The 27,973-nt window shown below is 41.0% G+C and overlaps 3 protein-coding genes across 3 annotated transcripts; 2 read left to right on the plus strand and 1 right to left on the minus strand.

Annotated features, from left to right (window-relative positions):
• Positions 1 to 397: 397 nt before the first annotated feature.
• On the plus strand, positions 398 to 21,319 carry kif16ba (kinesin family member 16Ba). Its single transcript, XM_063883831.1, is given in 29 exon segments — positions 398 to 723; positions 2,739 to 2,808; positions 2,934 to 3,044; positions 3,393 to 3,509; positions 4,006 to 4,103; positions 4,642 to 4,751; positions 5,051 to 5,193; positions 5,937 to 6,105; positions 6,205 to 6,336; positions 6,420 to 6,595; positions 7,140 to 7,205; positions 7,374 to 7,433; positions 7,874 to 7,993; positions 8,242 to 8,293; positions 8,801 to 8,938; positions 9,044 to 9,126; positions 9,504 to 9,592; positions 10,757 to 10,789; positions 11,109 to 11,162; positions 11,568 to 12,553; positions 12,556 to 12,913; positions 13,049 to 13,198; positions 13,642 to 13,750; positions 14,254 to 14,301; positions 14,568 to 14,615; positions 18,077 to 18,199; positions 18,636 to 18,725; positions 18,829 to 18,912; positions 19,319 to 21,319. Coding segments are annotated over 29 exon segments (4,026 nt in total). The 5' UTR covers positions 398 to 676; the 3' UTR covers positions 19,481 to 21,319.
• Positions 15,644 to 17,672, plus strand: LOC134864667 (uncharacterized). Its single transcript, XM_063883833.1, is given in 2 exon segments — positions 15,644 to 16,738; positions 16,741 to 17,672. Coding segments are annotated over 2 exon segments (1,275 nt in total). The 5' UTR covers positions 15,644 to 15,993; the 3' UTR covers positions 17,271 to 17,672.
• A 198-nt stretch (positions 21,320 to 21,517) lies between the features above and the next one.
• Positions 21,518 to 27,610, minus strand: LOC134864665 (dynein regulatory complex subunit 4-like). The gene is made up of 11 exons (XM_063883832.1): positions 27,438 to 27,610; positions 27,181 to 27,270; positions 25,815 to 26,012; positions 25,238 to 25,444; positions 25,103 to 25,157; positions 24,815 to 25,020; positions 23,607 to 23,774; positions 23,031 to 23,117; positions 22,755 to 22,964; positions 22,077 to 22,142; positions 21,518 to 21,991 (listed from the first exon to the last, which is right to left on the minus strand). Exons 1-11 carry the CDS (start codon positions 27,438 to 27,440, stop codon positions 21,857 to 21,859), a joined length of 1,425 nt encoding a protein of 474 aa, XP_063739902.1. The 5' UTR covers positions 27,441 to 27,610; the 3' UTR covers positions 21,518 to 21,856.
• Between the last annotated feature and the right edge of the window lie 363 nt (positions 27,611 to 27,973).

The raw sequence follows: 27,973 nt of genomic DNA on the forward strand, positions 1-27,973 counted from the left end.
TGTATTCATAAATGTGTAATTTCCTGCAATGAAATCTCGATGACAAATATGCTTTGAAACAGTTTAGTAGGAATAGAAGAAATCAGCAGTATTGGTAGCGAAAACTGAACGTTTAGCCAAAAAAAGTATATTTAGATGCTGATATTTTTGTGCTGTTACTTGAGTAACATTTTGAATACAGGACTTTTACATGTAACAGAGTTTTTTTTTCTTCACTCTGGTACTTTTTCTGCAGTACAAGATTTAAGAACTTACTACACCCCTGGTTTTTCATGTTTAACCTTTTATCAAACTTCCAGCTGTCTGTCCTCTCCCGGCTTCCGTACAGATGTTGTGTTTTCATCAGCTGATGCCTGCCCGTTACTCTGCTGCTTTTTTGTCACATGAAAGCTAACAAGCTAAACTAACAGTGACCATGGATGTGAGCCGGTTCACACCGGGACGGCGCAGCAGTGTCACCGTACAACTATAACACATGTCCACGGTGTCTTCCCACTTCTCATCCTCCATATCTGTGTAATTTCTACATTTCCTGTGCATTCGGCTGCTTATCTTCGCGACTTTTGCCCTCTTTATCCCACTGGGGCTCGTGCTAATAGGTTAGCCTGCTAGCTAATTAGCTCGAAGCTTGTCATTGTGAGGCTAACTAACTAACTGGATTTAACGGACATGAGACATGGCATCTGTTCGGGTGGCTGTCCGGGTCAGACCCATGAACAGGAGGTGAGTTAAGGACAATGATAAGGTTGTCTAACGTCATATATCATGTTTCTGAAAATATAATGTCATATTATCGTTATTTTTGTTATGCTAACTGACAGATGTAGCTGTTGGTTGAATGCAACTGGCATGAATGGATTTAGGAATGTTATTTTCACTACGTTTTAAAGGTTATTAAAACAGTGTTGCTTTAGCCATAGGTCTTTGAGATTCAGATTCACAGTATTATCAGGTTTTTATGCAGTGGTTTTAACAGAAGTTGAGAGCATACTTGTAAATGTATAAGAAGTCAAATGTTTTCTGTCTATATTGTGTTTTTGGATAATATTACTGTTGCATTAATGTGTATGTTGCATTTGACTGCTGTAGATGTTTATGGTTGGGACAATTTAAACCTCTGAATATGCTTTTGGGTACTTTATTCAACAGCAATGCATATTATTCTAAAATATCATCATATGTTTATGTTGCTGTCCTGTCACATCCATGTTTCTAAAAGAAAAAGTCAACCAAGCTGATCCAAGAGGCTTTTAAAATGTTTATTTTGCTTAAGCATAAGCAGCATTTTGTCTTTGCAAGTACCCCCATATGTAAGATATTTGCCCATTTTAAATCTACGCAAAATTGTATGATTTGTTTATTCAAATGCATCCAAATGTCAAACAACAGGGAAAAAGAAGGCCCAAAATATCCCTGTGAGAAATACAATTTTCCTAACTGTGGAATGAGTGACAGGCTCATAATGAGAGCAAACAGTGTTGCATAATGTGTTGTTCACTTCGAGTGTGTCACTCTTAAGATAACACACACTTTGCTTTATTAGCTGCTGCTGTCTAAACTTACAGAAGTCTAATGTCAAAAAACCTTTAAACCGGAAGTGAGACATGAATTGTGTCTGGTTCTGCTTCAATATTAAGGACGTCATTGAGCCTGAGGACAATCCAGGGTGGAGACAGAGGTTTATACACGACTAAACAAACATGTTGCCCTGCTGACACAATTCATGTTTAGTCATGTGGAATTTAATTGATGTTAACCCACTGTGTCTCTGAACATCCGGGAGTGTGAGGCTGTGAGAAGTACTTTTTAAATTGTAGTTAAGAGACAAGGGCGGTGTGTGTCTCTATAACTCAGTAGTTTTTTTGAACCTTTTACTACTTTTAACATGTGATGCAGGTTGTATTGATATTGATAACACTTATCTGATCGTACTTTGACACATATCAAACAAAGTGAACAAAACAAAGGTTTTATTTGTTTGGTCCCTTTGTTAAGCTCATTTTCAGATGACATGTTTGTTTTTGATGTGTACAACTAATGGAATGTGACTGTAGTTTTTAAGTTGCACCCACTGTATTCAAATACATTTTTAAATAAGGGAAATAAACATGAAGCCAAAAACAAGTAAGGAAGTTTAATATCAAAGTTATAGACTAAAATGTAATGATGATGATTACAGTGATATTGAAACAATGCAACGACACAATCAACAACAACCTCTCAGAATCAGCAATATCTGACTTTTAAAAGAAACAACAAAAAAATGACGTGTCCAGCAGTGGCTCAGTCAGTAGGGGCTTAGACTGGGAATCGTAGGGTCGCCGGTTCAAGTCCCCGAACAGACTTGAAATATGGAAAGTGGACTGCTACTTGGAGAGGTCCCAGTTCACCTCCTAGGCCCTGCTGTGGTGCCCTTGAGCAAGGCACCGGACACTTCCAATCCCCCCTCCCCATTGCTCCCCGGGCGCTGCACAATAGCTGCCCACTGCTCCTAGTACTAGGATGGGTTAAATGCAGAGGACCAATTTCACTGTGTGTGCTCTGCTGTGTGCATGTATGTGACTAATAAAGAGGGTTTCATCTCCGATTCTTCTATCTATCTAATTGGTAGTGCTGCTAAATTCAGCATGATCAAACTTGGTAAAAGTTAAAAAATGATAATAATGTTCCCATATCCTAAAATAAGTAATGTTTTTATGTTATATTACAGCTACCTAACTGACATTGGTGTTTTACAGGGAAAAGGACTTGACCGCAAAATGCATTATCAAGATGGAAGGGAACAAAACGTCCATCACCAACCTGAAGGTACTTTTTTATTTATTAACCAACAGAAGAATACGCTGTTCAAACAGGACGTTATTCAGGCTGAAAATGATCCTAACATATTGAAGCTGTTTGATTAAAACAAATATATGTTGTATTCTCCAAAGATCCCTGATGGCAATGCAGGTGAAGGCAGGGATCGAATTAAAACCTTTACGTACGACTTCTCCTACGACTCCACGGACTCTAAGAGCTCCACATTCGTCTCCCAGGAAAAGGTAGATATTTTAAACCCACAGCTTATGTATAAACCTGTACATGTATGGCATAAAATCAAAACATACATGGTACTACTGACATGAAACACTTATCCCATTACTAAATATCCTTTCTTATGCAGTAATAAAGCTGGAAGTAAAAGTGATAAACGCCCTATAATAACAACGCACCGTGTCCTCCACAAACATGCATAACTGTTTAATCCTGCTCGGCAAACCTCGGCTTTTTGGATGCTTTTTGGTAACAAAGCTCTGCAGAATCAATACTGCGTCTGAAACCTGTTATGTGATCTCACAGAAGCCTTAAAAAGGGGTAAGCAGAAATAAAAACTCACATTTCCTCCTCAGGTTTTTAAAGATTTGGGCTCGGACGTGCTGAGGGCGGCGTTTGAAGGATACAACGCCTGCGTGTTCGCCTACGGTCAGACCGGCTCGGGGAAGTCCTACACCATGATGGGAAATCCTGTGAGTTCTTTTTCAAAACGTGTTACATATATTTGTTCTCCTCACCACTAATCACTCAAAACAGTGGGATTACTATTGATATGCCTTTGGTTTACTGTAACTAAGTACACCTGTTGTCATTATTATGGCTGTTTGGAGCACCAGGAGAAGCGCTATATAAATACCATGTATTATCTCTATTAAATACAGTTTTGATAAACAACTTCATCAAATAAATGAAGTACACTATAGTTGCATGTAAACTCAGATCAGAGTCATTCTAAACTGATGTTGGTTGTGATGGAAGTTTGTGAAAAGCAATGAACGACAGAAATCTGAGAAATACTGCCAGCATGTTAATCCTCTTAATGGTAGAAAATGAGGTGTAGGATATTTAAAACCTAAGAGATCTAAATCAATCTCTCTGCCTGTTGTGGTTTGACTTTCTGTTTGATATTGCAGGATCTCACTGACGTCTTTTCTGTGTGTGTTGTTGTTGTTGTTGTTGTTGTTTTAGGGAGACGCAGGTCTGATCCCGCGGTTCTGTGAAGGTTTGTTCACTCGTATCGCTGCGACGACTCGATGGGATGAAGCTTCCTTTCGTGCAGAAGTCAGGTGAGACCAGATTCACACCGCAGTAGGCTTTTAGGTTTTTTCAAAATGAGCTTTGGTGTATTGCTTCATAACATAAATATAGTCAGACAAAATAAAATACACAAATACATGTTGGTACAACACTGATGAAATGAAATACACAATGACTATGGAGTGAAATGCAAAAATATACTTGCATTTTTGTCCATTCAAAGGAAAGCAGTATAGTAAATGTAACTCTCCTGCTGCATCAAACTCCGATAACCCCAAATAGAAGCACAGGAGCACATTCTTGCTGGAATCAGCTTTATAAATTTATAAACTGTTTCAGCTCTTGAGTTTCATCCTCAGTTTGATTGATAACCACATCCTTTATCTCTCTTCTTGCTCTTCAAACTGAATGCATGACAGAGAGCCGGTAGCATATTCAACTCACTTCAGGAAGGGATGTTTTTAGGATGAAAAGTCTCTAAAATACACTTTGGACAAAAAGCAGATAGAAACTACTCTAGGGGAATTGGGATTATAGCCATGTCTTCCTTCTGGTTTATCTCCTCAGCTACCTGGAGATCTACAACGAGAGGGTGAGAGATCTGCTGAGGAGGAAGTCCACTCAGACCTACAACCTGAGAGTCAGGGAGCACCCCAAGGACGGCCCCTATGTAGAAGGTAAGACAGCAGAGTAAAGCTAAAAAAGTGCAGGAAAATGTCGCTAGTTTTAGTTAGTTATATAGTTGGTGACTTATCTGCATGAGTTAGTCTTTTTTCTTTTGTGTACAACAACGTCATTTTTTTTTCTGTGGTCTGGTTTCAGGTCAAATTTATTGTCTGGGATTTTGAAGTGAATATCTCCGGGTGGTGTTTTGTTCTCACAGCAGTTTAAAATGATGTTATTTTTATAATTGTATCTTAGAGTCTTTAAGTTGAGTAGGAATATTTAAGCCGTAATCTGTGTACTTCTGTCTCAGATCTGTCCAAACACCTGGTGCAGAACTACAGCGACGTGGAGGAGCTGATGGAGGCCGGAAACATCAACCGCACCACCGCCAGCACCGGCATGAACGACGTCAGCAGCCGCTCGCACGCCATCTTCACCATCAACTTCACACAGGTCAGAAAATAATCTCTTCGGGAAGTGAATACTCTAACTACAGAGGGTAAGTTTCCTTCTGTAGAGGCAACTGGACACCACAGAACGATTCACTGAAAATAAGTGCTTTAACCCTTTTGGTAAAGTTAGCTCTGGTCTCCTTATAGAACAGCATGAAGATAAACAGTATCTTTAAAAATAAAAAGGTACACTAACTGTGGTGCAGGTGTTGGTAGCAGTTCATTATTTATTCATCCAAATGTAGAATACACCCACTTCTTTTCGAGGTTGCTGGATCCAAACACAGCAGAAGAAGAAGAGTTTGCTCCAAAGGAATTCCTGGAATCAGAGTTTTTCTTAGTTTGGCCTGAAACTGCAGATAAGAAATACTTTAGTACTTTTTAAAATATGAAACGTTTTTTTAAATATTACAAAATAATTAAGCATGATATATTTCAGCTGCTGATTTCGGACAATAAAATGGAAACTATAAACTATCTGGTATTTTACAGTTCAACATTCAGAGGCTTTTAGTGTCTTATTTTGGCGATCCACGTTTTGAATCCAGGCTGCCATCAATGCAACATAAGATATACTTAAGACATAAAAATAAATAAAATAGTGCCAGAAGAAACAGATTTGTGCACGTATAGTACTGTATATTCACAGGATTTGACTAAAGAAATTAGCGGAAATTTCATTTGTGTCACATCTTTTTAAAAGGACCAAACTTAGACTGATATCCCCTCTCTGTCTTTTTTTAGGCTAAGTTTGATTCAGAGATGCCCAGTGAGACGGTCAGTAAGATCCACTTGGTGGATCTGGCCGGCAGCGAGCGAGCCGACGCCACCGGAGCGACGGGCGTCCGACTGAAGGAGGGAGGAAACATCAACAAGTCGCTCGTCACCCTGGGCAACGTCATCTCTGCACTAGGTCAGAAACGGAAGATAATCTCGAATCTGTTTTCAAACTTTCATCTGTCTGATTTTAGTTTGCGATGTTTGCTGACTGAAGGATCTGTTTGTGTTCCAGCGGACATGGCGCAGGAGGGAGTGAACACCAACCTGAAGAAGAAGGCGGTGTTTGTTCCCTACAGAGACTCGGTGCTGACCTGGCTGCTGAAGGACAGCCTGGGCGGAAATTCCAAGACCATCATGATCGCCAGTGAGAGAAAAACATTTAAGAACACAAACATTTAGAATCTTCTAAACAACAGAAGTACCTGATGTAAGCATGTCTCTTTGCAGCTGTTTCCCCCGCTGACGTGAACTACGGAGAGACGCTCAGCACCCTGCGGTACGCTAACCGAGCCAAGAACATCATCAATAAACCCACCATCAACGAGGACTGCAACGTCCGGCTGATCAGAGAACTGCGGGCCGAGATCGCCCGGCTGAAGGCTCTGCTGGTTCAGGGCAACCAGGTAAACAAACTCTGACAGATACACACCCACTGGAGCTCTGACTTCAGGGAGGTTATTCAGGCCTTTTCACAGGTAATCTACTGGTTAAAACAAAGGGAAGACGCCAAACTAGAAGGAGCTGCAGCAGGTGGAGGGTAGAGCTGCAACAACAAGTCGACTGGTCATCAGAAAAATAATCAATTTCTTTGTTTGAGTCATTTCTGAACAAAAATATCTGAAAATACCGTTCACAGCTTCTTAAAATATTAATATAGTCTTATTTCCTTTCATATCATATTCAAATCAATGTTTGTGGGCTATGAAAAAAACAAGACATTTAAAGACCTTAGACTTTGAGTAAATGGGATGGACGTGCATCGACATTTCGGGACGTTTAATATAAACCAAACAATTATTCAATGAAATAATCGGTACAGATTAAACGATAGTGGACATTTTCATCTCTTCTGAATCTTTTCATGATATTTTGTTTTGTTTCAAATATGCTACTCGTTTGAACAGTTGTGATATTTATACTAAGTGTTTTTAACTGTTTGTGTGTCAGATTGCTCTCCTGGATTCGCCCACTGCTCTCAGCATGGAGGAGAAACTGCACCAGAATGAAGCCCGAGTGAGTCTCCACGTTCACAACCTTTTTCAAACAAGTGTGATGACTCCTGTGCTAAACTAGATATGTACTTGCTATTCATTTGAGCTTTTTGTTCTTCTGCTGAAGGGTTTTAACACCGTTCACCCAGTGGTTTCTGTTGAGTTTTTATTGGTTTGTTTGTGCTCGCAGGTCCTGGAGCTGACTAAAGAGTGGACCAACAAGTGGAACGAGACGCAGAACATTCTTAAGGTACGTTGATTTATTTCTGTGTTTCATGCTCTCTGTGTGGGCTGCCTGATTCCAACAACATCTGCTGACCTGTGCTTGATAATAAAAAGAGAATATGGATTGTTCTTTGCACATCATATTATTTGTATAACCTCAATATTTATTTTGCTCTTCATTTTTCATTTTTCACCTTTAACCATTTTTCTCTGGATAATGTATTTTTCTAGTTTGATTGTTTTTTCTAACTTAAGTTTTATAACATGGTCTGATGTATCAAAATAGTCTCCAAATAAATTCCGATGTGTTACATAAATTATATATCTTCACACTTTATCATTGCTAATGTCCTCTTACAGTGCAGATTGTTTTTTAAGTTCTTATTTTCTTTTGATTGTCTCTACATTTTCCTTGTTTGTGATCACCTGCTTGGCATTAACCTGTTTGTGATGTGGTGCCTGCAGGAAGAGACTCTGGCTCTGAGGAAGGAGGGGATCGGGGTGGTGCTGGACTCAGAGCTGCCTCACCTCATCGGCATTGACGACGACCTCCTCAGCACCGGCATCATCCTGTACCATCTGAAGGTCGGGAGTTAGATCACTGTTGTTGACCCGGTTTGAAGAAAGTCTTCATCGAGGTTTTAAAGGAAATTTACTGGAAGAATGTAAACAACAAACTCATCCGAGACATTTTTACCTAATTTTCATTTAGAGACCGTCTCCATAACGACTTTAGCTTTGCAGAATGATATGTCTTCCTGTGTGTGCTTTAGTGTCTTTCTGTTGCCAACCAGCTTTGAAACTTCTCTGTGTTTTTTCTTCTTGTTCCTCAGGAGGGACGGACTTATGTGGGCAGAGATGACGCGTCCACTGAGCAGGACATCAGTGAGTTCTCTTTTTAAAAACTCTAGGGGAAAATGTACAGATTAACCTACAAGGAAAACCTTTTTTTTCTCCTGTTAATTTAATTTCACTGGAGATGTGTATGTGCACCACAGAGAAACTTAAGGAAAGACATGAGTAAATACATTCCCACGGGATCATTTTGATACACATCACATGTTTGGACGTTAGATCAACTTCATTTTATGTACTAGTTGTCAACATATCTAAATTCAAACAATGTTCTTCCTTTTCTGCCAGAAGTAGTTTGATATCTTACGCAGAAACTCATATATAAAACAGTTTTACACAGTTGTAAATGTTTATTACTTTATATATATTTTTCCCAGAAAGATTGAACCTGATCCTCTAAATTAACTCTCTTTGTCTTTTAAGAACTGCCTTATTTGATATTTGACATGGTATCTCTTTACCTGATATTGTAACTGCAGAGGTTGATTCTGTTTTTAGCAGTCAGTTGAATTCACGTCTTCTTTCTCCCTCCTGCAGTCCTGCACGGTCTGGACCTGGAGAGTGAACACTGCATGTTTGAGAACCAGAACGGGAAAGTGACTCTGGTGCCGCTCGGAGGAGCTCAGTGTTCGGTGAACGGAGTCCAGGTGACGGAGCAGTCGCAGCTCAACCAAGGTGAGAGAGAAGTCTGAGGAGAAATCATCAATTGTCTTCACTTAAAATACACAGAGGACATGTTGAATCTCCAGATGTGTGAAAGACATTTCTGATGTGGTGCAGGAGCTGTGATTCTGCTCGGCAGGACCAACATGTTTCGGTTCAACCATCCCAAAGAGGCAGCAAAGCTGAGGGAGAAACGAAAGGTGGGACTTTATCTTCTGAGTGTGTTCCCTTCAGAAAACCTGAAAATTATACTGAAACTGCTCTCAGTTCAGAGCCACTACACTCAAACTGCTCAAAAGACCTTCCAGAGGAGCAGAATATATTGATATTTTAAAAATAAATACAAATCCATCTTTTAAGTCTGTCTTTTAAGTCTGTCTTTTTTGTTGTGTTTTGTGTATTTTTAGCTTTTATAGTTATTTTGCATCATTTTGTTTTTACTTTGTCGTTGGTCATTGTGACTTGTTTTATTTTAGCCTTTTATTCTACTTTTAACGTCTTCATTTCCTCTTGTAAAGCACTTTGAAGTTCATTATTTTGTTCTAAAGGTGGTGTATTGATACATTTCCCCCCTCAGAGTGGCCTGCTCTCTACGTTCAGCCTCTCCATGACGGATCTGTCTACGTCCTGTGAAAACCTGTCCACTGTGATGCTCTACAACCCGGGGTGAGTGTTTGAACACACAGATAACATCAGCTGCATGTGATGCTCTGCTGCAGTGCATCCCCCCTCTGCATCTGAGACCCCGCCCCCCCAGTACTCTTTTTTTTTTTTATCAGAGCTGATAGAAGGACATGCCTACCTGCAATTGCAATGACAAGGAAAAAAGTGAGGGCTGAAAGGTTTCACTTCTAGTTCAAAATGAATGAAGTTCTAAGTTTGTATGTCAGGAGTAAACGGACCATTTTTGTCTAGAGTTTTGTTCTGAAATGATTTCTTCCAACCCACTTTTAAATATATTCTGAGCAAGTCTCCACTTTGCCTTATTTATTTACCATAATTTGACTTGTTCTCCCTCCTTAAAGAATTAGCCTGCTGTGTATCGGGGGAGCATTATAAGTTTTGCTGTATGTGATCTGCTGTAAACCTTCAACACACTGCTGTATGTAACGTACCAATAGAGGCAATTGATCATCTATATTTCCCCTATTGTCATCAAATACCATCAAAAGTTATCGTACCTTGAAAAGTATATTGTGTGTGTTGATGTTTTGCTAAATGAAGTTCATGCTTTTGCCATTGTGTGAGCAGATGAAAATCATAGCATTTTAATGAGAAATATTAAACGTACAGCAGAGAAATCAGGGCAAAACACCGAATTGGTTTGTTTCCACAAAAAATCCACATTTTCACTTCTTAAAGCGCATCAAAGTGATGTGTGTGAACTAAATCCTTTAGTTGCTGTGATCATTTTTAGAAGACAAATGGCTTTTGTTTCTGCAGCTGATATTTTTTGAGCCTATTCATGATCCCCAGAGGATAACCCTCACTTATTTTGGACTTGTGTTTTTCATGTAATGAGCTTCAGGGCGAACTGTGAGCTGAATAAAGGCTGGATTTTGATGGCATTTGTTGTAAACTGTGAAGTTCTGCAGAGGATAAACCCACTGAGGTTCAAATATTTCCTCTCAATTAATACATTTTTCAAGAAATTGATAAGAAAAGAGTGCATTCTGGTCTTTTCCTGTCGCCAAATATCAAGATTTCTTATCAAATGATTGTAAAGAGAGATTTGTTTGGTTTATTTGTCCAGAACAGAACATGTAGACTTTCTGTAAGCTTCTGTTTTCTATCGGTGAATTAACTGTTTAAACCCTGTCCCGTTGACAGTCTCTTCACTGAGAAGGGCCCCATCTTCCTCAGGTAGACTCAGCCGTCCACTTCCTGTCTAACTGTCCTGTGTTAGACCCAGACGTCTGTTGATTCGTCCAGTCCTTTAACTTGACCCCTCACTGTCTGTTTTTATTATTATTTTGCACTCCATCCTGTTGCCTGCGTCTCCATCTAAGCGTGTGAGAGTAGAGAATGTATCGTTGCTTTTTCACATTGCCTGGCATTTCATTTTGTGCTGCTTTTATTTATTGCACCTTCCTAGTTGTGGTTTTTGATGTTGATTTTTTTTTTGGGGTGTGTTTTTGTTGATAAGAGTAAAGGAAGCTGATGGAGTGTTTTGTGTTTGCAGGCTTGAGTTTGAGAGACAGCAGCGAGAAGAGCTGGAGAAACTGGAGCTGAAAAGGTAAAAGTCCTAAAGACTACTGACAGTCTGGATCATGCAAGACTCACAGGGTCTAGTCACAACAGTTGTTGGCATTTTCTTCTATCTTTACCTTTTGTTAAGAGTTTAACTTTTTTCATACTAATCCTAGTTTCCATGCAAAAGTCTCATTTCATCAGACTTCTATCCAGAATTCACTCGAGAAAATCCCCTTTATGTAAAGTGAGAGCATAGGATAAGAGATGGCAGCAGAAGAAGTGTAATCTTGAATATTAATACAAATAAATACTAAAATGCAATTCAGAAAAATCTTTAAGTCCAAATTATCATCAAGAAAAAGTATTTAAATAATCCTGAGAAACTCTGTTGAGGCTGTGGAAGAAATGAGGAGGTTAAAGTAAAATATTTATGTTGCTGCTGCTGCAGGAGGCTGATAAAGGAGATGGAGGAAAAGCACCAGAGTGAGAAGGCAGAGCTGGAGAGGCTGCAGCTGGAGGTGGAGAGTCAGCGTAAAGAGTCTGAGGAGGTGCAGCAGAGGATCCTCCATCAGGAGGAGAGCCTCCGCTCCCGCAGCCAGGACATCGAGAGCCGCCTGCGAGACTTCCTGGCCGAGAAGGAGCGCTTCGAGGAGGAGCGGCGCTTGGAGAATCAAACGGAGGATCTCCAGCGGCAGAAATTGCAGCAGGAGGAAGACATAGAGGAGGAGCAGGATGAAGAGCAGCGACGGCAGCAGGAGGCGGCGGAGCAGACAGAGATCTACCGCGAGCTGGAGAGGCTGAAGAGGGAGCGCGAGGAGCAGAAGGTTCGTCTGGAGACGGAGCATCGGCGCCTCGAGGAGCAGGACCGGGAGCAGCTGAGTCTGGTGGGGCGGCTGGAGGAGCAGCTGAGGGAGAAACACGAGGCCTCCTCCATCCTGCTGTCCCGGGAGGATGCCCGCCGCCTGGAGGAGGAGCGCCGAGCCCTGGCTGAGATCAGAGAATCACTCCTCAGAGCAAAAGAGGCCTCAGAGCGGACCGACGTGGAGGAAGCCGGCGAGGAGGCGAGATCAGCCCTGACACGGTACACTGACTTCAAGGAGGCGCAGGTGAAGGAGCTGGGCCAGCTGGAGGAGGGGCTCCGGCAGCAGAGGGAGCGCCTGGAGAAGGAGGTCTCTGTGGAGAGAAGCACTCTGCTGCACCTCAACCACGGCCTCAAAGACCGACACCAGCAGCTGAAGGAGATGCAGGAGAAGGGGGCGCAGGATGCCACTGCTGTTTCCCAGGAGGAGCAGCTGGTGAAGCAGGCAGAGCACAGACTGCAGTTCAAGGAGCGGCAGCTGGCCAGCGTTTCTGACGGACTCCTCCCAGTGCTGGCCGAGGAGAAGCTGAGAGCGGTCGAGATGCTCGAGCGCAGCGGAGGAGGAAACAACGGGAACTGCGACATCCCGCCGGGCTAGACAACACGCTGTTCCAGGTGGAGAAGGAGCTGGAGGAGAAGGAGGAGAAGCTGAGCCTCCACCTGCACAGAGCTCAGCAGCTGCAGCAGCTCCAGGAGACCTACGAGTTCACGGCCAACGTGGCGCGGCAGGAGGAGAAGGTGAGGAGGAAGGAGAAGGAGATCCTGGAGTCGAAGGACAAGCAGCAGAGGGAGGCGATGGAGCAGGCCGTGGCCCGGCTGGAGAGGAGGCACTCAGCCCTGAGGCGCAGCGTCTCCCTGGAGCCTGACACCGAAGAGCAGAGACACAAGAGCTCCGTCAGGAACCCGAGGAACGGGGCCGAGCTGGAGCAGCACAGGTCAGAGACTCTAATCAAATGTCCAAGTCCAAATGTTCTGAATCAGATATGGAGAAAGGCAAAAATAAATCACCATCTTTTTTTTAGTGCTGCCTCAAAAACAGAGGTCATCGTGTTGTTGTTTTCACTCTTAAGGGTGGAGCGGGAGATCCAGAAGCTGCGACAGAGGATCAGTGAAGGAGAAGACAACAACAGGAGTCACTCCATCAGTAACGAGGAGAAGACGAGCTCTCCGGTCAGCCACATGCAGAGTCTGAACACGCTGCTGCCGCTGTCCGACGACAGGTACGCCTCACAGAGTACTGATGGTGTTTGTTTTGATAGCTATTAGTCGTAGCACTGCTTCAGATCTCCATGCAACTTGTGTCATAGTCAGTCGCTCTCAAGATTTGTTGAGGTAAGGTCTTGACAATTTCAAATTCTCTTTTTGAAAAACTTTAGCTTAATCTATTTGTAGTCCGCAGTTGTTTTGCTTCAGAGATGGAAAATATATCGTTGTTGGACGTCATATTTAGTGTATTTCTTTCGGTAACTAAGAACAACTGTCTTTATAATGTGATCGTTACTCAGTTAATGTTGTCTATCTTCTATACTATCTATCCCCAAACTTAAAACAATATTTAGCATTATTACAAATAAAGTATAGATTTATTCGTCTTGCTTTTTCTGTGAACCGTTTTGCATTTATTTGCTTACATTGTTACTCGATGTGATTCTCATCCTACCAGGATAAATGCATACATTGAGGAGGAAGTCCAGCGGAGGTTACGCAAGATGAATCTTCTCAACGGCAGCAGCAGCAGCATGGATCTGTCTCTGTCCTCCGAATCACTCAGGGTAAGAACTGCAGTTTATTCCAGCATTCATTATTCTTCTCCTGACCCAAAAAGTGGTTCTTCCTACAGGCCTTTACTCGGATGAACACTTCGCTCAGTCATACAGAAAAACATCCACTTAGTTTTACAATATTTTGTGTTATTCCAGTAAAACCTACATGCTGTAAACTGTAATAGGGTGATTTTACTGATTATTGTTGTGTTCTCTCACAGTGTCTGTGCAGTAAAAGCTGTCAGACTTTTGAATATTTTCGGATTTCTCAGAATTTTGAATATTTTCAGAATTTCTCAGAATTTTGACTTTTTATTTTATAGTATTCTTCTGTAAATCCTTAAATGAACTTTTTTCTACGTGTTTTAATAGTATGTTTGAATATTTTGTCAGAATCAGCTCTTGAATGTATACTTGGTTGTTAAAAGTGAAGTGTAAAATAAGGACATCCAGCAGGTCCAGTGTGTTGGCGCCTTTGTGTAGAACTGATATTTAGCTCTTTAACCCTGCAGGAGGAGGAAGAAGCTAGTGACTGTAGCTCTGTTAGATTAACAGAGGAGGTAAGACCAGGATCCACCTGCTCTGAATGAGACTTCCCCCGCTCGGAAATCTGCATGACTCCCTCAAATATGATTATGGATCGACTCATTAACACTTATATCAATCAGTTCTGTTGTTTGCTCTTTTAATTGGGTTCTCCGCTCCTGATCTAATACCATCCTGGTTTTCTTTCATTTGTCCCTTTCTCCTGGCATTGTGGGATATAATTAGAATATGTATTATTTGGTATTTGTGAAACTGATAATTCATGTCTTAATGTTTTCAGGATGATGAAAAGCAGCTCAACATGAATCCGAGAAGGCTTAAATATGAGGTAAGTAATCAAATTTGAGTATTGGGGTAATTTTAAAAATAAATCAATCAAAATCTGTACTTACATTTAAACAATGACTCAAAGGCATGTTAAAAATGACGTACTTAAACTGATTCCACATATAATTTACCACAATCAATGTCTTTTTAAATGAGATGGTGAATAGATTTCTATTGTATTTCTTCAGGTTTTGCAAAACACAGGAATTCACAGTCGTACAAATGTTCTTTTTATCATTCCAGTTTGGTAGGATGAGACAAAGATTGAGATTTTGCAACACTTGTTTTATTTGTGGAAGACCAGAGGGAAGAAAGCCCATTCTCCTCTTTATGATGGTAGCCAGCAGATAGATGAAAAGTAGACTGACAGCAAAACACATTGAAATATCTAAAACTCTGTATTTCATCTCAACGTCTAAATATTGGTGTCATAGTTTACGCAGATCCCTTTTTTAAAAGTCAATGACATCCGAGATAGGTGGATTCCAAGCCAGAAGCTAACAAATAACTAAGTGTTGTTGTATTTAGAATGTAAAGTTTCTTGGTACACTTGTCATCCTAATTTGCATGCCAAACCTCTTCATACTGTTAATTTTGAATCACTTACAACTCGCCTGTGCACCTGGTGATGGAAGAATGGTAATTCTCAATGGGTTGGATCATGGACTTCAGTATAATTCCTTCACGTCCTTCTTGGCGATGTAGTCATGGACTCCCCCCCTTGTGCACACAGAAAGCCTGCGAGTTCCTGTCTAGCTTCCTGCCTGTCCCGGAGCTTGAGGCTTACTCCCCTCCTCACAACCAGAAAAACATTTTGGAAGAACCAGAGAACAACGTCTTAAAGCTTCACAGAGAAGAAATACTAGAATCAGCCGGAGACTTGATTAAAAAAGAGGAAGAGCCTTACAAATGTTGCGACAATGACAAATGGTGGCAGAAAGGAGTGACAATACCCCATGAGAAGTTGCCCAAGATGTCTGTAAACCTGATCTGAAGCTTTGTGTCACCTCAGAGACAAACGGATTTCATGAAAACAAAAACAATGCTGATAAGGGAGGAGACTCTTCAGCCTGCAGTGAACCTGATGAGGATAAAAAGGATGAAGATACAGAAAGCCAGCTCCAAACAGGGATAGCAAGAGATGGTGAACTTCCCAATGGTCAACCATCAGAGTTGAAGAACTATGTCAATGGTAACATCAAGAAGGAACCTGTCAATGGTCAAATAAAGCAGAAGCCCGACACAGAACTGAGCAAGTAGCGCCAAAGAGGGGCTTTTCTTTTGGTTATTTTGCTGGACAGTTGTCCGAAGTATACAAAGACGCCAGTCGAACACTACAGGGCACAAGTGAAATCATTCGAAATGTACGAGTGGCTGAAATGAAGGATGTAGTCTCGCAGTATGTGACCATGATGTCCAAAGAGCTGCCACTGATTAACCGAATGCAGCTCAATCCGGAGCCAGAACCTTGCGTCGTTGCCAAGGAGAACAAAGTCAGTCTGGTTGATCTGTCCAAAGATTGCGCCCTTCGTCTTTCTCAAAGGTGTGGCATGTCTACAATCCCGGGCGTCTCAGAATTGCCAGAAGGCTCTGTGTCGTCTCTCAAAGACCAATGTCCTGAAGTGTATTATCAGAAATTAGTCCAGCTGCCTTCAGCCTTGTCTGAGCTACAGTCCTTTACATCCCAGAAGATGCTTGACAAGTTGGAATCTCTTAGTCCTCAAAAAGTCAACAAGCTCTTGAGTATCTTCTGGCTCGAAGCTGCCAACAGCAAGCAGCCGATACCAAAGCCTGGGTGCTTGCTTTTGACAAAAAAGGAGATAATAGTGCTGTCAAGTGAAGCAAATTCAGAGGACCCCATAACTATTCATCACCATTTGAATCTCCTGGAAATCAAGAAGGTCCAGATAAGTTTAGCAGGTCAGCACGCTCGCCTTATCGACTCCACCGAAGACACTATCTTGGTAGTTTTTACCCACAGCAGAGAGCTGACCCAGGAGTTCTGCAAGGCTTTACTGAAGGTCCTTTCTCAGGGAGAGTTCTCTGAAGAGGCTGAAGATCACCCGTTGCTCTCCGGTGACCTCATGGTCCTCTCTTTGGATTGGACGTCAAACATTCCTGACATCGTCTAGATAATGGAGTTCAAGTCACCTCCAGATTCAAGCGCATCCTCGCAGACCTGCTCTACATCGTCCACGGGAACATGGAGGGTCCTGGCAAACCTTCTCTGGCACACATTCATCCTCTGCTCTACACCAGCGTCAAGGTCAAGGATGTTCATCGCTTGCCCAAAGACTCGATTTATCAGTTCCTCCTGACGGACAGTCATGTGGCTCTTATCCGGGAGGAGGGCGTCTTCCACCCGGTGCCGCGGGGCTCCAGTCTGGTCCCGGCTAATCCTCAGTTTCAGGCCCTCAGACTCTGCCGGCGATCAGATATCAGATGCCTGTTCGTGAGGAAGGATGACAACTGCCTGGTGGTGGATATCACATTTAAAACTCAGAAACCCTACACTCGAGATAAGAAGATTGAGTTCAGACGAGGCTCGGTTGATGTGTGCTCCATCTCTAATTTGAACACTCAGGAGGATTCCTGGAAGTTATCTTTTGGTTCTACCTCAGACGCTGTGATCTTGATAAACCATCTGTGTACTTGAGTTAAACACCTAAAGGCAGTTTCACTTGAATTGAGTCACAAATGCAAACGTCCAAAAGGAAGACGTAGAAATAAGAAGATATTCAGTCACCTTTACTTGTTTTATAAAGCGTTAAATAAGTTACCACAAATTGATGGAAAAAAAGAGTTAGAGATATTTCTGGAAACATGAATATTTGTAATGCCAAAGTAAAAAACAAAGCATTTCAAAGTAATTTTAGAATATTTCCCCGTCTTTTAAACATTTCTGTGATTTGGTCATTGTGCCTCAAAGTCCTAAAGATGGTCCTTTAAAATAAAGAAGCACAGATCGTGTTTGTGTCGTTTGTACGTTAGAATGAACAAATGGAAAATGGAAGAAAAAATAATCTGGATGTTTTTTTTGCTTTCTACTGTTTTTAAGTCATGTGATTTGATATTTGTTGTACTTTTCGATCATTTAAGGTTTAAAGGGAACATTTCGCAGCTGCACATTAAGTCTTTAAATATTGATCTGATGACTTCAATAAGTGCTTCATGATGGGAAGTGATTACCCATGAAATGTGATTCATATGTATTGAAATCAACAATGTTTAAAGTGCCATTAAATGTGCGATGTTAATAAACTGGACACTAAAGATCAAGCCGTCAGTGATTCTTATGAACGAATATATTTGGCATTTAAAATAAATCATTCTTAAATCAAGCATTCATGATCATTTTTTGTAATGTTGTCTGAGTCAACCCTTTACTCTCCACTTCCTTCCTTTCTTCTTCTTCTTCCCTTCTTTTCTTTGTCTTCTATCTCCCGGTGATTTCCTCTGCAGCATCTGGTTGGTCGCGCTCCCGGGACGAGCTCCGACGGCCTTCAGGAGTCCGTTAAAATTAATATTCCTCGTTACGTTCTCCGCGGGCAGGGGAAGGACGAGCACTTTGAGTTCGAGGTGAAGGTGAGGTCCCCCTATTATACTCTTTTTCAACAATATCTGACGGGTCTCAGATATATACAGAACATGTCTCTGATGGGCTGAAACATCAAACAGATAATTGTAGCATCCCATTAACCCCCCTGTTCTGTGTCTGTAGCTTTAAATGCTAATGAGCTGCTGCTGGCCACGCCCCTCTGAGAGGTGATTGGTTTAAAAAATGACAATGGTGCTCTAGGAGGAGATTCAGGGGATAAGGTGGGCAGGTGTTACATTGGTTAGTTATTGCGTAACCCAAAAACATTGTGACATCACAAAGTGACCAAGTAGTAAAATATTCGGGGTTTGTTTTTTGAGATTTTGTTTCACAATTATAAAAAATATCTGAGATGAGTTTTGAAACTGAAAGCTTGTTTACTTTTTTGTCAGACTTACATAATGTTTCTCTCTGCACGTTCAGATAACCGTGGGGGAGGAGATGTGGACCGTGTTCAGACGCTACAGTCGCTTCCGGGAAATGCACAAGAGCCTGAAGTTAAAATACCCCGAGGTGAGACCGTTTGATTCACTTTGACAACTATTGAGTGTGTTTGTCAGGGTCACACGTCTCTGAGCTTTGTTTAGAGTCACACAGAAGTCTTTGTTTGTTTCAGCTGGCAGCTCTCGAGTTCCCTCCCAAGAAACTGTTTGGAAACAGAGACGAGCGGATGGTCGCTGAACGCCGGAATCACCTGGAGGCAAGACATCTTTTTACAGTTGAATTAAACATCCATCCTGTGGTGGAAAGTGAGGATTGAGATGTCGATATTGTGGCGTTCTTCCTGTGCATGTGGTGAAAATGTTACTTATAAATGACACACATAATTACTAGAGCTACTAAACAACCATAGTTTAAATGTATTTCCTGCCTTTTCTCTGTTGCTTTGGTAGATGCTGCCCTCTGTCTGCAGCTCACTTATTTTAAATGTTAACCTTACATTTCATTTAGCTGACGTTTTTGTGCAAAAAACATAGAGAATCAAACTCAGAACAACAAGGAGAGTGCAGATATAATCACTCCAAGCAAGTCATACCGTTGTAAGAGCTGGTGAATGAGTCTCAGGTGTCAGCTAACTCCGTCTCTGCTCTTGTTGTTTTCTGCAGCGTTATCTGAGGAACCTGTTCCGGGTGATGCTGTCCTCCTCCAGCTCTCCTCTCAGACCAGACGATGACGGCGGTTTCCATCTCAGCAAACACGCCATCTGCGAGTTCTCTCCGTTCTTCAAGAAGGGCGTCTTCGAGCACAGCAGCCACGGCACCGGCTGACCCGACAGAGAGAAACACCCTCTTCCAAAACCAAAAGGAAGAACTGCTCGGTGCCTTTTCCCCCAGAGAATCCCCTCAGAAGATCAAAGAAGGAAAAGCTCGCAGGTCAGTTTCCTCTCCAGACTCCTGTCGTCCTGAAGATCTGAAACCAGGTGCTGCTCAGAGGAAGAGGAAACTCACGGCTCTGTTTAAGGAGTTTAATTAACACTATGTTACGGCAATATTAACTATACTTACATGCAGCTAGGATATTTATAGAAACTCCCTCATGTAGTGAAGGTTTTGCAACTCTAATAGTAGGAAAAGGCTGCTTTTTTATATCAACTGCTGAACAAACAGTGATCAACTAAACGGTTCATCATCGGCAAAGTCATATATAATACAAAAACGCCACACATTTCAGCTCGTAAAATGTGAAGATTTGAAATCATGATATACAGGATATATATGGACTGTCAGTCGCTGACAAAACAATGCATTTTTAACAGTTGACTTAGAGTCTGGGAAATTATGTTGGGCATTCACACATTTTTCACACATTTTCACACATTTTATAGACCTATGAACCACAGTTTCAAAAGAAAATAAGGAATGGATAATAGAAATGTTTATTTATTGTAGTTGAAACACATGATGGACCTTGAATTTGGGAGAGAACAGGTATGAAAGACTGAACACTACTTAGAGAGTACATCACATTATCCTTTGTTTACTGACAGTAGTTTGCACTCGGGTATAAATAAACATTAAACTGTTAAACGCTAGTCTGTGTGTTAGCTCCAGATCACAGAGAAACAGTAACAGTAACGATGCAATGCGAGAAGGACTAAATATTAGCATGGCAAGACGTAATGTGATGTATATTTGAAGCTTTAGTCCAAAAAAATCTAATGTCTCCTGTTGTCAGACACTGTCACTGTGACTCCAGCACTGTTTTGAAGTTAGAGAAGGTCAGACATCACTCAACAAAGGTATTAAAGCTGAAGTAAGTTAGTGGAAGTGAAGCTATAACACACAACCAGTAACAAGTCATGAGCTGAGGCTGCCAAACCACCAGAGTTAAGAACGGGTTTCCATTAAAGTCATTCATGTAATATCAGTGCCAAGCTTTGTATGGGTCCAAGCAGGAGTTCATGAAGTTCAATTTATATCATTCCCAGACGTGGAATAATCCCAAAGATTGTTACAAGGACAGAATTTGCCATTTTTGTTATTTTTACATGTTGTTTTTATACTTGAATTGTGACCTGTGACCTTTAAAGGATATTTTGAGGCTTGATCTACAACGTGAGAGTGCTGAGAAGAGAGAAAGTGTTTCTAAGTTTGTTCCTTGTAAGCTTTCTCCTGCTTTTACAAGTCATTTAACCATTTATTTTGCTGTAATTGTCCCCAAAGTTAAATTAGGTGGAAGTTTGTTGGCATTATATAGGAATCATAATCATGGAAAACCTGTAGAATGAATAATTAGTCAAATCAGCTCAAATTGAATCCCTTTTACTCATCCGATTCTCGTACGTTTATACACTTAGTAAAATTACGCAGACATAAACTTTCAGAGGGAATATGTTTTTCCTCCGGCAGCTCGACACTTCTATTTTCCCGAGCTGATTTTATTTCCCAAAGATCCATCATGTGATTGGATCCTGAAGTCTTCCTCCTCACGGTTTATTTTGGACACTAGTGGAGTTTAAAGCCGGCTGACCACTGACTGCGTTTCATAAGCCATACTGTGTGTAAATAGATTGTAAATGTTGATGTGCATAGTTTTTCTATACGATATGCTTGTCTGCAATGTGAACGATTGACATTGAATGTCAGTAAAGGGAATGTACCACAACATTCAGACTGTGGACTGTTTTTATTCCTTGGTGAAGCACCACTGTGTGGGAGAGAAACTCTGGAGGGAACACTGGGATTTTAGCCTTTGCAGACCATTTACATGCACACAAACATATATAACACACTACAGGAAAGGGAAAACCCCAAAGAGCATAATGGGGCCTCTTATACAAGACTTAAGAAGGTACCAAAGTCACATAAATGTCAAAAATGAGACAAATATTCTTTATTGTTGTTTTAACAACGTTTGATTGAAGTTGTGATTCGGAGTTTACTTCATTAACACTTTCATCACAAGCAGCATCCTTAGAAAACATTGACTCTTAACAGGAGGATGGTTTAATAAGCAGGATAAAGAACCTCAGGGAACTTTTACATTTGTTTAAATGAAGAAACTCAGCAGTGACTGCACTTTCATTATGGTGTGTTACTGATCTTTAGGGAATCGATGAAATGAGACGGAGGTAGAGAAGTCTTTTTGGTGTTTTGAAGTATCCAGGTAGAGCAGGTGAGTGATCACCTGACTCCTGCAGGAGCTCAGTGTTTGGGGTCCGGCCCCGGAGAGTCCTGCCGCCCCAGGATCTGCTGCGAGGGTCTGAAGGGGAAGTCGTACAGCGGGACCCCCAACGCCTGCAGCTTCTCCTGGCAGCTCCTCAGCAGCTCGTCGTACTCCTGCAGGTCACACATTTACTTCACTCAGCTGACTGTGAAAACTCTCATTAGCTTTAATAAAATGAAACCTTTTGGGAGGACTGACCTTACAATCCCGAGCCAAGCCACCCTGAAGGTCATTGATGGTGACTTGTTTGGACTCCAGTATATCCTACCAGCAGGAAGAAACACATGCAGACATTTCAACTTGAAGCTCAAACACAGATTAAAAGAAATCTACATAACAAGGAAGAATGATTGTAAGTCTCCAAGCAGTCAGAGAAAACAACAACATAATGATGATCTAACTGTTCTCCTATAATCTGGTGTAGGGAGAGAAGTTTTAGAGAAGCGTGGACATAAAAAGGAAATGGAAAGAGTGTGGATGTGAATAATCAGATTTGTTCTATAACCTCAGTCTAAAATCTAAGCTGAAAGTCTCACGTCATTGTAGGAACTTGAATGTTTAAAAGTCCTTTTTGAAATTCATTACTCGTATATGGTTTTAAGATGAGGAAGGGAGTTTTCCTAAGTTAAGCATTTGCTCAAAAAGAGTCAATGAGTCCCAGAAGAGATGGGCTCTACTGAAGCTGCTGGAGATATTTATAAGCGACACATTATGGAGTGTATGTCTGTATTGCGCAATGGTGTACCAAACGGCTCTGGGTAATATAAAAATAATTTCTCTCTTTTTTCAGATCTTTTTTTGATGTGTTCTGACAGTAAATAGGCCCCGGGGAGGCACATATTGAAGTTAAACTTGGTGCAGACAATAAACTCGTACCTCCACTTTGTTAGCTGCGCTGCCGCCTGCAGATTGTGCGACTTTGGACGTAGAGAGAGCGGCGCAGAGCTGAGCCTCTTTCTTCTCCACCGTCTCGGTCAGCGCCGCCAGCTTCCTCTCCAGCAGCAGCTGCTTCAGCCCGCTCCGCTGCTGCACGTCTAGGATGGCCTGCGTTTGCCTCCGCAGCAGATCATCGCGCTCCTGCTGGACCTGCAGAAACACACTCGCATGAATACCTGATGCCCAGGGATGAGGGTTAATCCTGTGATGCGTTACCTTTTCAAACGCCTGCAGCAGCAGCTCGTGCTTCACCGTCAGATCTCTGAGCTCCTGATCCATGAGCTTCATTCGAGCTTTACTTGCCTGTCAGACACAGAATCAGAATCAGCTTTATTGGCCAAGAATGTGTAGAAAAACAATGAATTACAGTCTAGTTTTTGTTGCTCCCAGAGTATTTGGACATATATGAACATACAGTTAAAAAAAGCTCAAAGAAATGATCTTTGGTAAAATTAAACAATTAAATGTGTAACAAAAGTTAAAGAAAAATAAACAAGCAGTCCCAAATTCCATCATTCTAATCAGGCATTACATTTTAATATCCCTCTTTCCTTTTGCGCTCATTTCTGTTAAACAAATTCAATATTAAAGTGATACTGAGTCCGTGAGAACTAAAATAAGATGTTGAAACTGATGTAAAAGATGGACAAATTTATACAAAATAATGTCATTTATTCTAACTTGAAGCCCAGTAGTAATACTCTCAAATGCACAAACCCAAAATTAAATATCGAAGACAATTTCCTCATCTTAATGTGTCATGAAGCTTTCTGAGCTCTGCAGTGAACGCACCGCCATCTTGGCCTTGGCCTGGTTGTCCTCCTGCAGCCGCCTGTGCAGAGCGGGCAGCGTCTGCTGGGCTTCCTGCAGAGCCTCGCTCAGACGCCTGTTCTCCTGCTGCGCCGCTGAGAGGTCTTTGTCGATTCGCACCTGCAGCTTTGTCACCTCTGCAAGTTCCTCCTACAGAACAACGAGCAGACCATGTGGCACGGAAAACAAGAGACACCTGGTTTTTAAAAATCATCTCAAAAATAAATCTCATAAAAAATGCTAAATATCTTCACGACCTAAATACATTTTTTAAAATGTGTTTGTATCTATTCATGTTAACATTTTTAGCTTCAGAATCTTTTCTATTTTATCTAAATATGGATAAATGTCCTAAAACCCTGACTGACTCATGCAGACCAAGTGGTTCAAATGAATGAATTCATGCACAGATTCACTTATTTTTCCTTTAACAAAAGTCCTACAAATAACAACAAATAATTATTAATGAATTATTTTTAGGTTTTTTTTGGGGGGCTTTTTTCCTTTAATCGGATAGGACAGTGGAGAGAGAGTCGGGTGGGATCCGGAAGGGACCACGGGTCAGGAATCGAACCCGGGTCGCCGGCGTACGGTGCAGGTGCCCCAGCCAGTCGCGCCGAGGCCGAGGCCATCATTATCATTATTATCATTATCATTAATATTATCATTATTATTAATATTATTATTATTATTATTAATATTAATAATAATATTAATAATAATAATAATAATAATATTAATATTATTATTATTATTATTATTAATATTATTATTATTATTAATATTAATATTATTATTATTATTGTTATTATTATTAATAATAATATACTTTCAGAAACATCTTTGTGAAAAAGTAAAATATAGATACATTTCAATTAATTTTATGTATTTATAGAGCATAAAATGTTATTTCTTTCAAATAGGATACTAAAATAATTAGTACATTTAATTTTGAAGTTAAAAACAATTATACGTTTCTGGGAACATTGAATATTATAACCAATCTGGAGTACACCACTGACTCCAAATAAAGTGGAAGTACATCAACCATGTCACATGTTTGGCGTTAATGTCCTGTAGAAAGAATTCTTGTGAGTTTCCGTTTGTATACTTGGAGCTCTCAGAGTTTTTGCTCATCTGTTCATTAGAGTCTTTTTTATTTTCTGTAGTGAGTCAGTAGCATCTCGTACCTTCAGCAGCTTCTGATCTGCCAGCATTTTGCTCTGAATCGAAGAGTAATACTCCTCTGCTCCTCTGATAGCTCGCTCATGGTCCTGCATCAGAGCCACAACACGACTACTCATCCTGTCCTCCACCTCCAGAACCTCCGCACGCCGCTTCTTACCCTCCGCTTCGATCATCGCCTCCATTTTCTTGTGATATTTGACCTCTATAGCTATTTAAATAGCAACAGAAGGAAAAGTTTAATACAGTTTATAGTTTATATATTGAACTATATCAGAAATGTGTTTGTTTACCTCTGAATCTTTTGTCGTAAGTGTTTGTCAGCTCCATCAACTCCACCTGGTGCTTCTGTTGAGAATCAAAAGGCAACAGAGATAAGAAACATAGACATCAACATAGCACGACTGTAAAAATGTCACTAGTCTCACCAGCTTGAGCTCCTTGATGCAGTTTCCGTTGTGGAGCTTCTTCTCCCTGAAGTCCGCCTGCAGGCTGTGCACTCCTCTCCGAAGCCCGAGCTCTGCCTCGGTCTGCTGCTGCTGGATCAGTCCGGTCGAGGCGACGCCGTCGATCTTCAGCCCAGAGACGGTGTTGTGTTGCTCGGACAGGACGTGCTTCAGTTTCTGCTTGTATACCTGGGCACCAGTCATCACACGAGGGGTTATTACAGGAAATTCATGCACCCATCAAATGTGATTGAGTTTTGAATTAACTTGGACATGTTAAATATACTCGACTTCAACAGTACATGAAGTCCCATGGAATACTTCAAAGAATATTTCTGAAGTTTTGGTAAAATGTGTGGATGAATATAAAAGAGAATATACTGTCTGCAGATTTGAGCAGATAATGGCATGGATACATCATGCACATTACTGGCAAGAGGTAAATCGTAAGTATAAAACTAAGAATCTACTTATTAATTTGTAAACTAATAAAGTAATAATATTAAAACTAATAAAGAAAATTTAAATCCCACATAATGGAAGTGTGTGTGCAGCTTACAGTGATCTCCACCCGGTGGCGCTCCACCGCCTCCTCCCTCTCCCTCTGTCTGTTCCTCAGCTCTGCCTTCGTCTCCTCCAGGCTCCTCTTGGAGATTTCCCAGAATGCCTGGATCTTGTCCCTCTCCAGCTGGAAGTAGCTTCTCTCCTCCCGCTCTCTATCCAGCTCCTCTCGCAGGCGGATGATGTGCTCCTCCAGCTGGACGGTCACAGAAGATGTGTGTTAGTTTGTGCAGCATTATGCATACACAACAAGAGCTGGATAATACCTCCAGCAGCTACCCTGCAGTATACACAGACATTCAAACTAGCTGCACCTTTACCAGCTCTGAGAACACTTTAATGATCAATCATTATAAAACATATCAGAGATATTATTCTGAAATGGACCAATCAGACAATGACTACTTTTACTGTCGCTACTTTAAGTACATTTAGATGAGAGTACTTTCTACTTTCACTGGAGGAACATTTAGAATACTTTCACTGTGACAGAGTATTCCTACACTCTGGTACTTCTACTTTACTCAAGTACAAGATCTGAGTACTTCTACTTTACTCAAGTACAAGATCTGAGTACTTCTACTTTTACTCAAGAACAAGATCTGAGTACTTCTACTTTTACTCAAGTACAAGACCTGAGTACTTCTACTTTACTCAAGTACAAGATCTGAGTACTTCTACTTTTACTCAAGTACAATATCTGAGTACTTCTACTTTACTCAAGTACAAGATCTGAGTACTTCTACTTTACTCAAGTACAAGATCTGAGTACTTCTACTTTACTCAAGTACAAGATCTGAGTACTTCTACTTTACTCAAGTGCAAGATCTGAGTACTTCTACTTTTACTCAAGTACAAGATCTGAGTACTTCTACTTTTACTCAAGTACAAGATCTGAGTACTTCTACTTTTACTCAAGTACAAGATCTGAATACTTCTCCTTTACTCAAGTACAAGACCTGAGTACTTCTACTTTACTCAAGTACAAGATCTGAGTACTTCTACTTTTACTCAAGAACAAGATCTGAGTACTTCTACTTTTACTCAAGAACAAGATCTGAGTACTTCTACTTTACTCAAGTACAAGATCTGAGTACTTCTACTTTTACTCAAGTACAAGATCTGAGTACTTCTACTTTTACTCAAGTACAATATCTGAGTACTTCTACTTTACTTCCACCTCCACCTTCCAACCTTCGTTTCTAACCCAATGTATGTATGTAATGTGTTCAGAACAATAACATCTAAATGGTTCTCTTGGCCTCAGATACGATGTCCAGCTAGTTAACCCTCCGACCACCTGAACTCAGTGTGATAGTTTTGAGGCTAATGCTAGTTAGCTGTGTTAGCATCGCAGCTCTCACCTGATCTTTGGACATCTCATCCGTGGAAAGACCGTCCACCACGGCCGAGGACTTTCCCTTCACAACCTTTTTGCTTTTAGTTTTTGGAGGCTGGAAAGAAAACACACCCACATTTTACCTCCAGGTCTAAAACCCGCTAACAGTTATCTAACCTGTAGCTTAGTTTATAGTCTTCAAACGATGCGGTATCTGGCTCAGGCTAAACCAACACAAGCTGAATCCACAACAACACTGCTAACTAAAAGGAGTTTACTCACCATCGTGGAATAGATTACAGGCCCCTAAAACCTAAATTAAAACGTTAAAACAGGAGCTAGCCTGTTAGTCTGTAAGCTAGCCGAGCTACAGCTGGAGTCGGCTAAATGTAAACAAAAGGAGTTGTCATGGCAACGTAGTTTTCTTCTTCTTCTTCTTCTACTTCTTCTTCTTCAAATACAATAAGATGTGCTAAAACTAAATGTAAAATAAAAATAATTTACAGGAAGAAATAAAGTGTATTGTAATATTAAGTGTTTTTTTATCAAGGGTTTACGCCACTCAAAAATAAACATTTTCAAATAGAAAATGTCAAATCGATGTAAAAAGAAGAAGTAATTTGTGAACGTGCAACAATAGAAAACTCCAGATAAAAAACACGGAATAAAAAACAACTCACTTCCAGCTGTGGCATTATCAGGGCCTGACTTGTGAGCTGGGTCTTATATATTTAAAGGGATTGGGTGAGGGGGGTTTAACAAGAGGGTCTTCTGCAGTGTGTATCAGAATATCTGTATTTGTAAATTAATGGATGTGG

This window comes from Eleginops maclovinus, chromosome 5 (genome assembly GCF_036324505.1).
Source record: "Eleginops maclovinus isolate JMC-PN-2008 ecotype Puerto Natales chromosome 5, JC_Emac_rtc_rv5, whole genome shotgun sequence".
NCBI lineage: Eukaryota > Metazoa > Chordata > Actinopteri > Perciformes > Eleginopidae > Eleginops > Eleginops maclovinus.

What these genes read in the sequence shown, in the direction of transcription:
- LOC134864665 (XM_063883832.1), bottom strand. An exon ending in GCCACCGGGTGGAGATCACT is followed by an intron (nt 25,445 to 25,814) that starts GTAAGCTGCACA and finishes ACTGGTGCCCAG; the next exon opens with GTATACAAGCAGAAACTGAA. An exon ending in GCGCAGCTAACAAAGTGGAG is followed by an intron (nt 22,143 to 22,754) that starts GTACGAGTTTAT and finishes TCCTGCTGGTAG; the next exon opens with GATATACTGGAGTCCAAACA.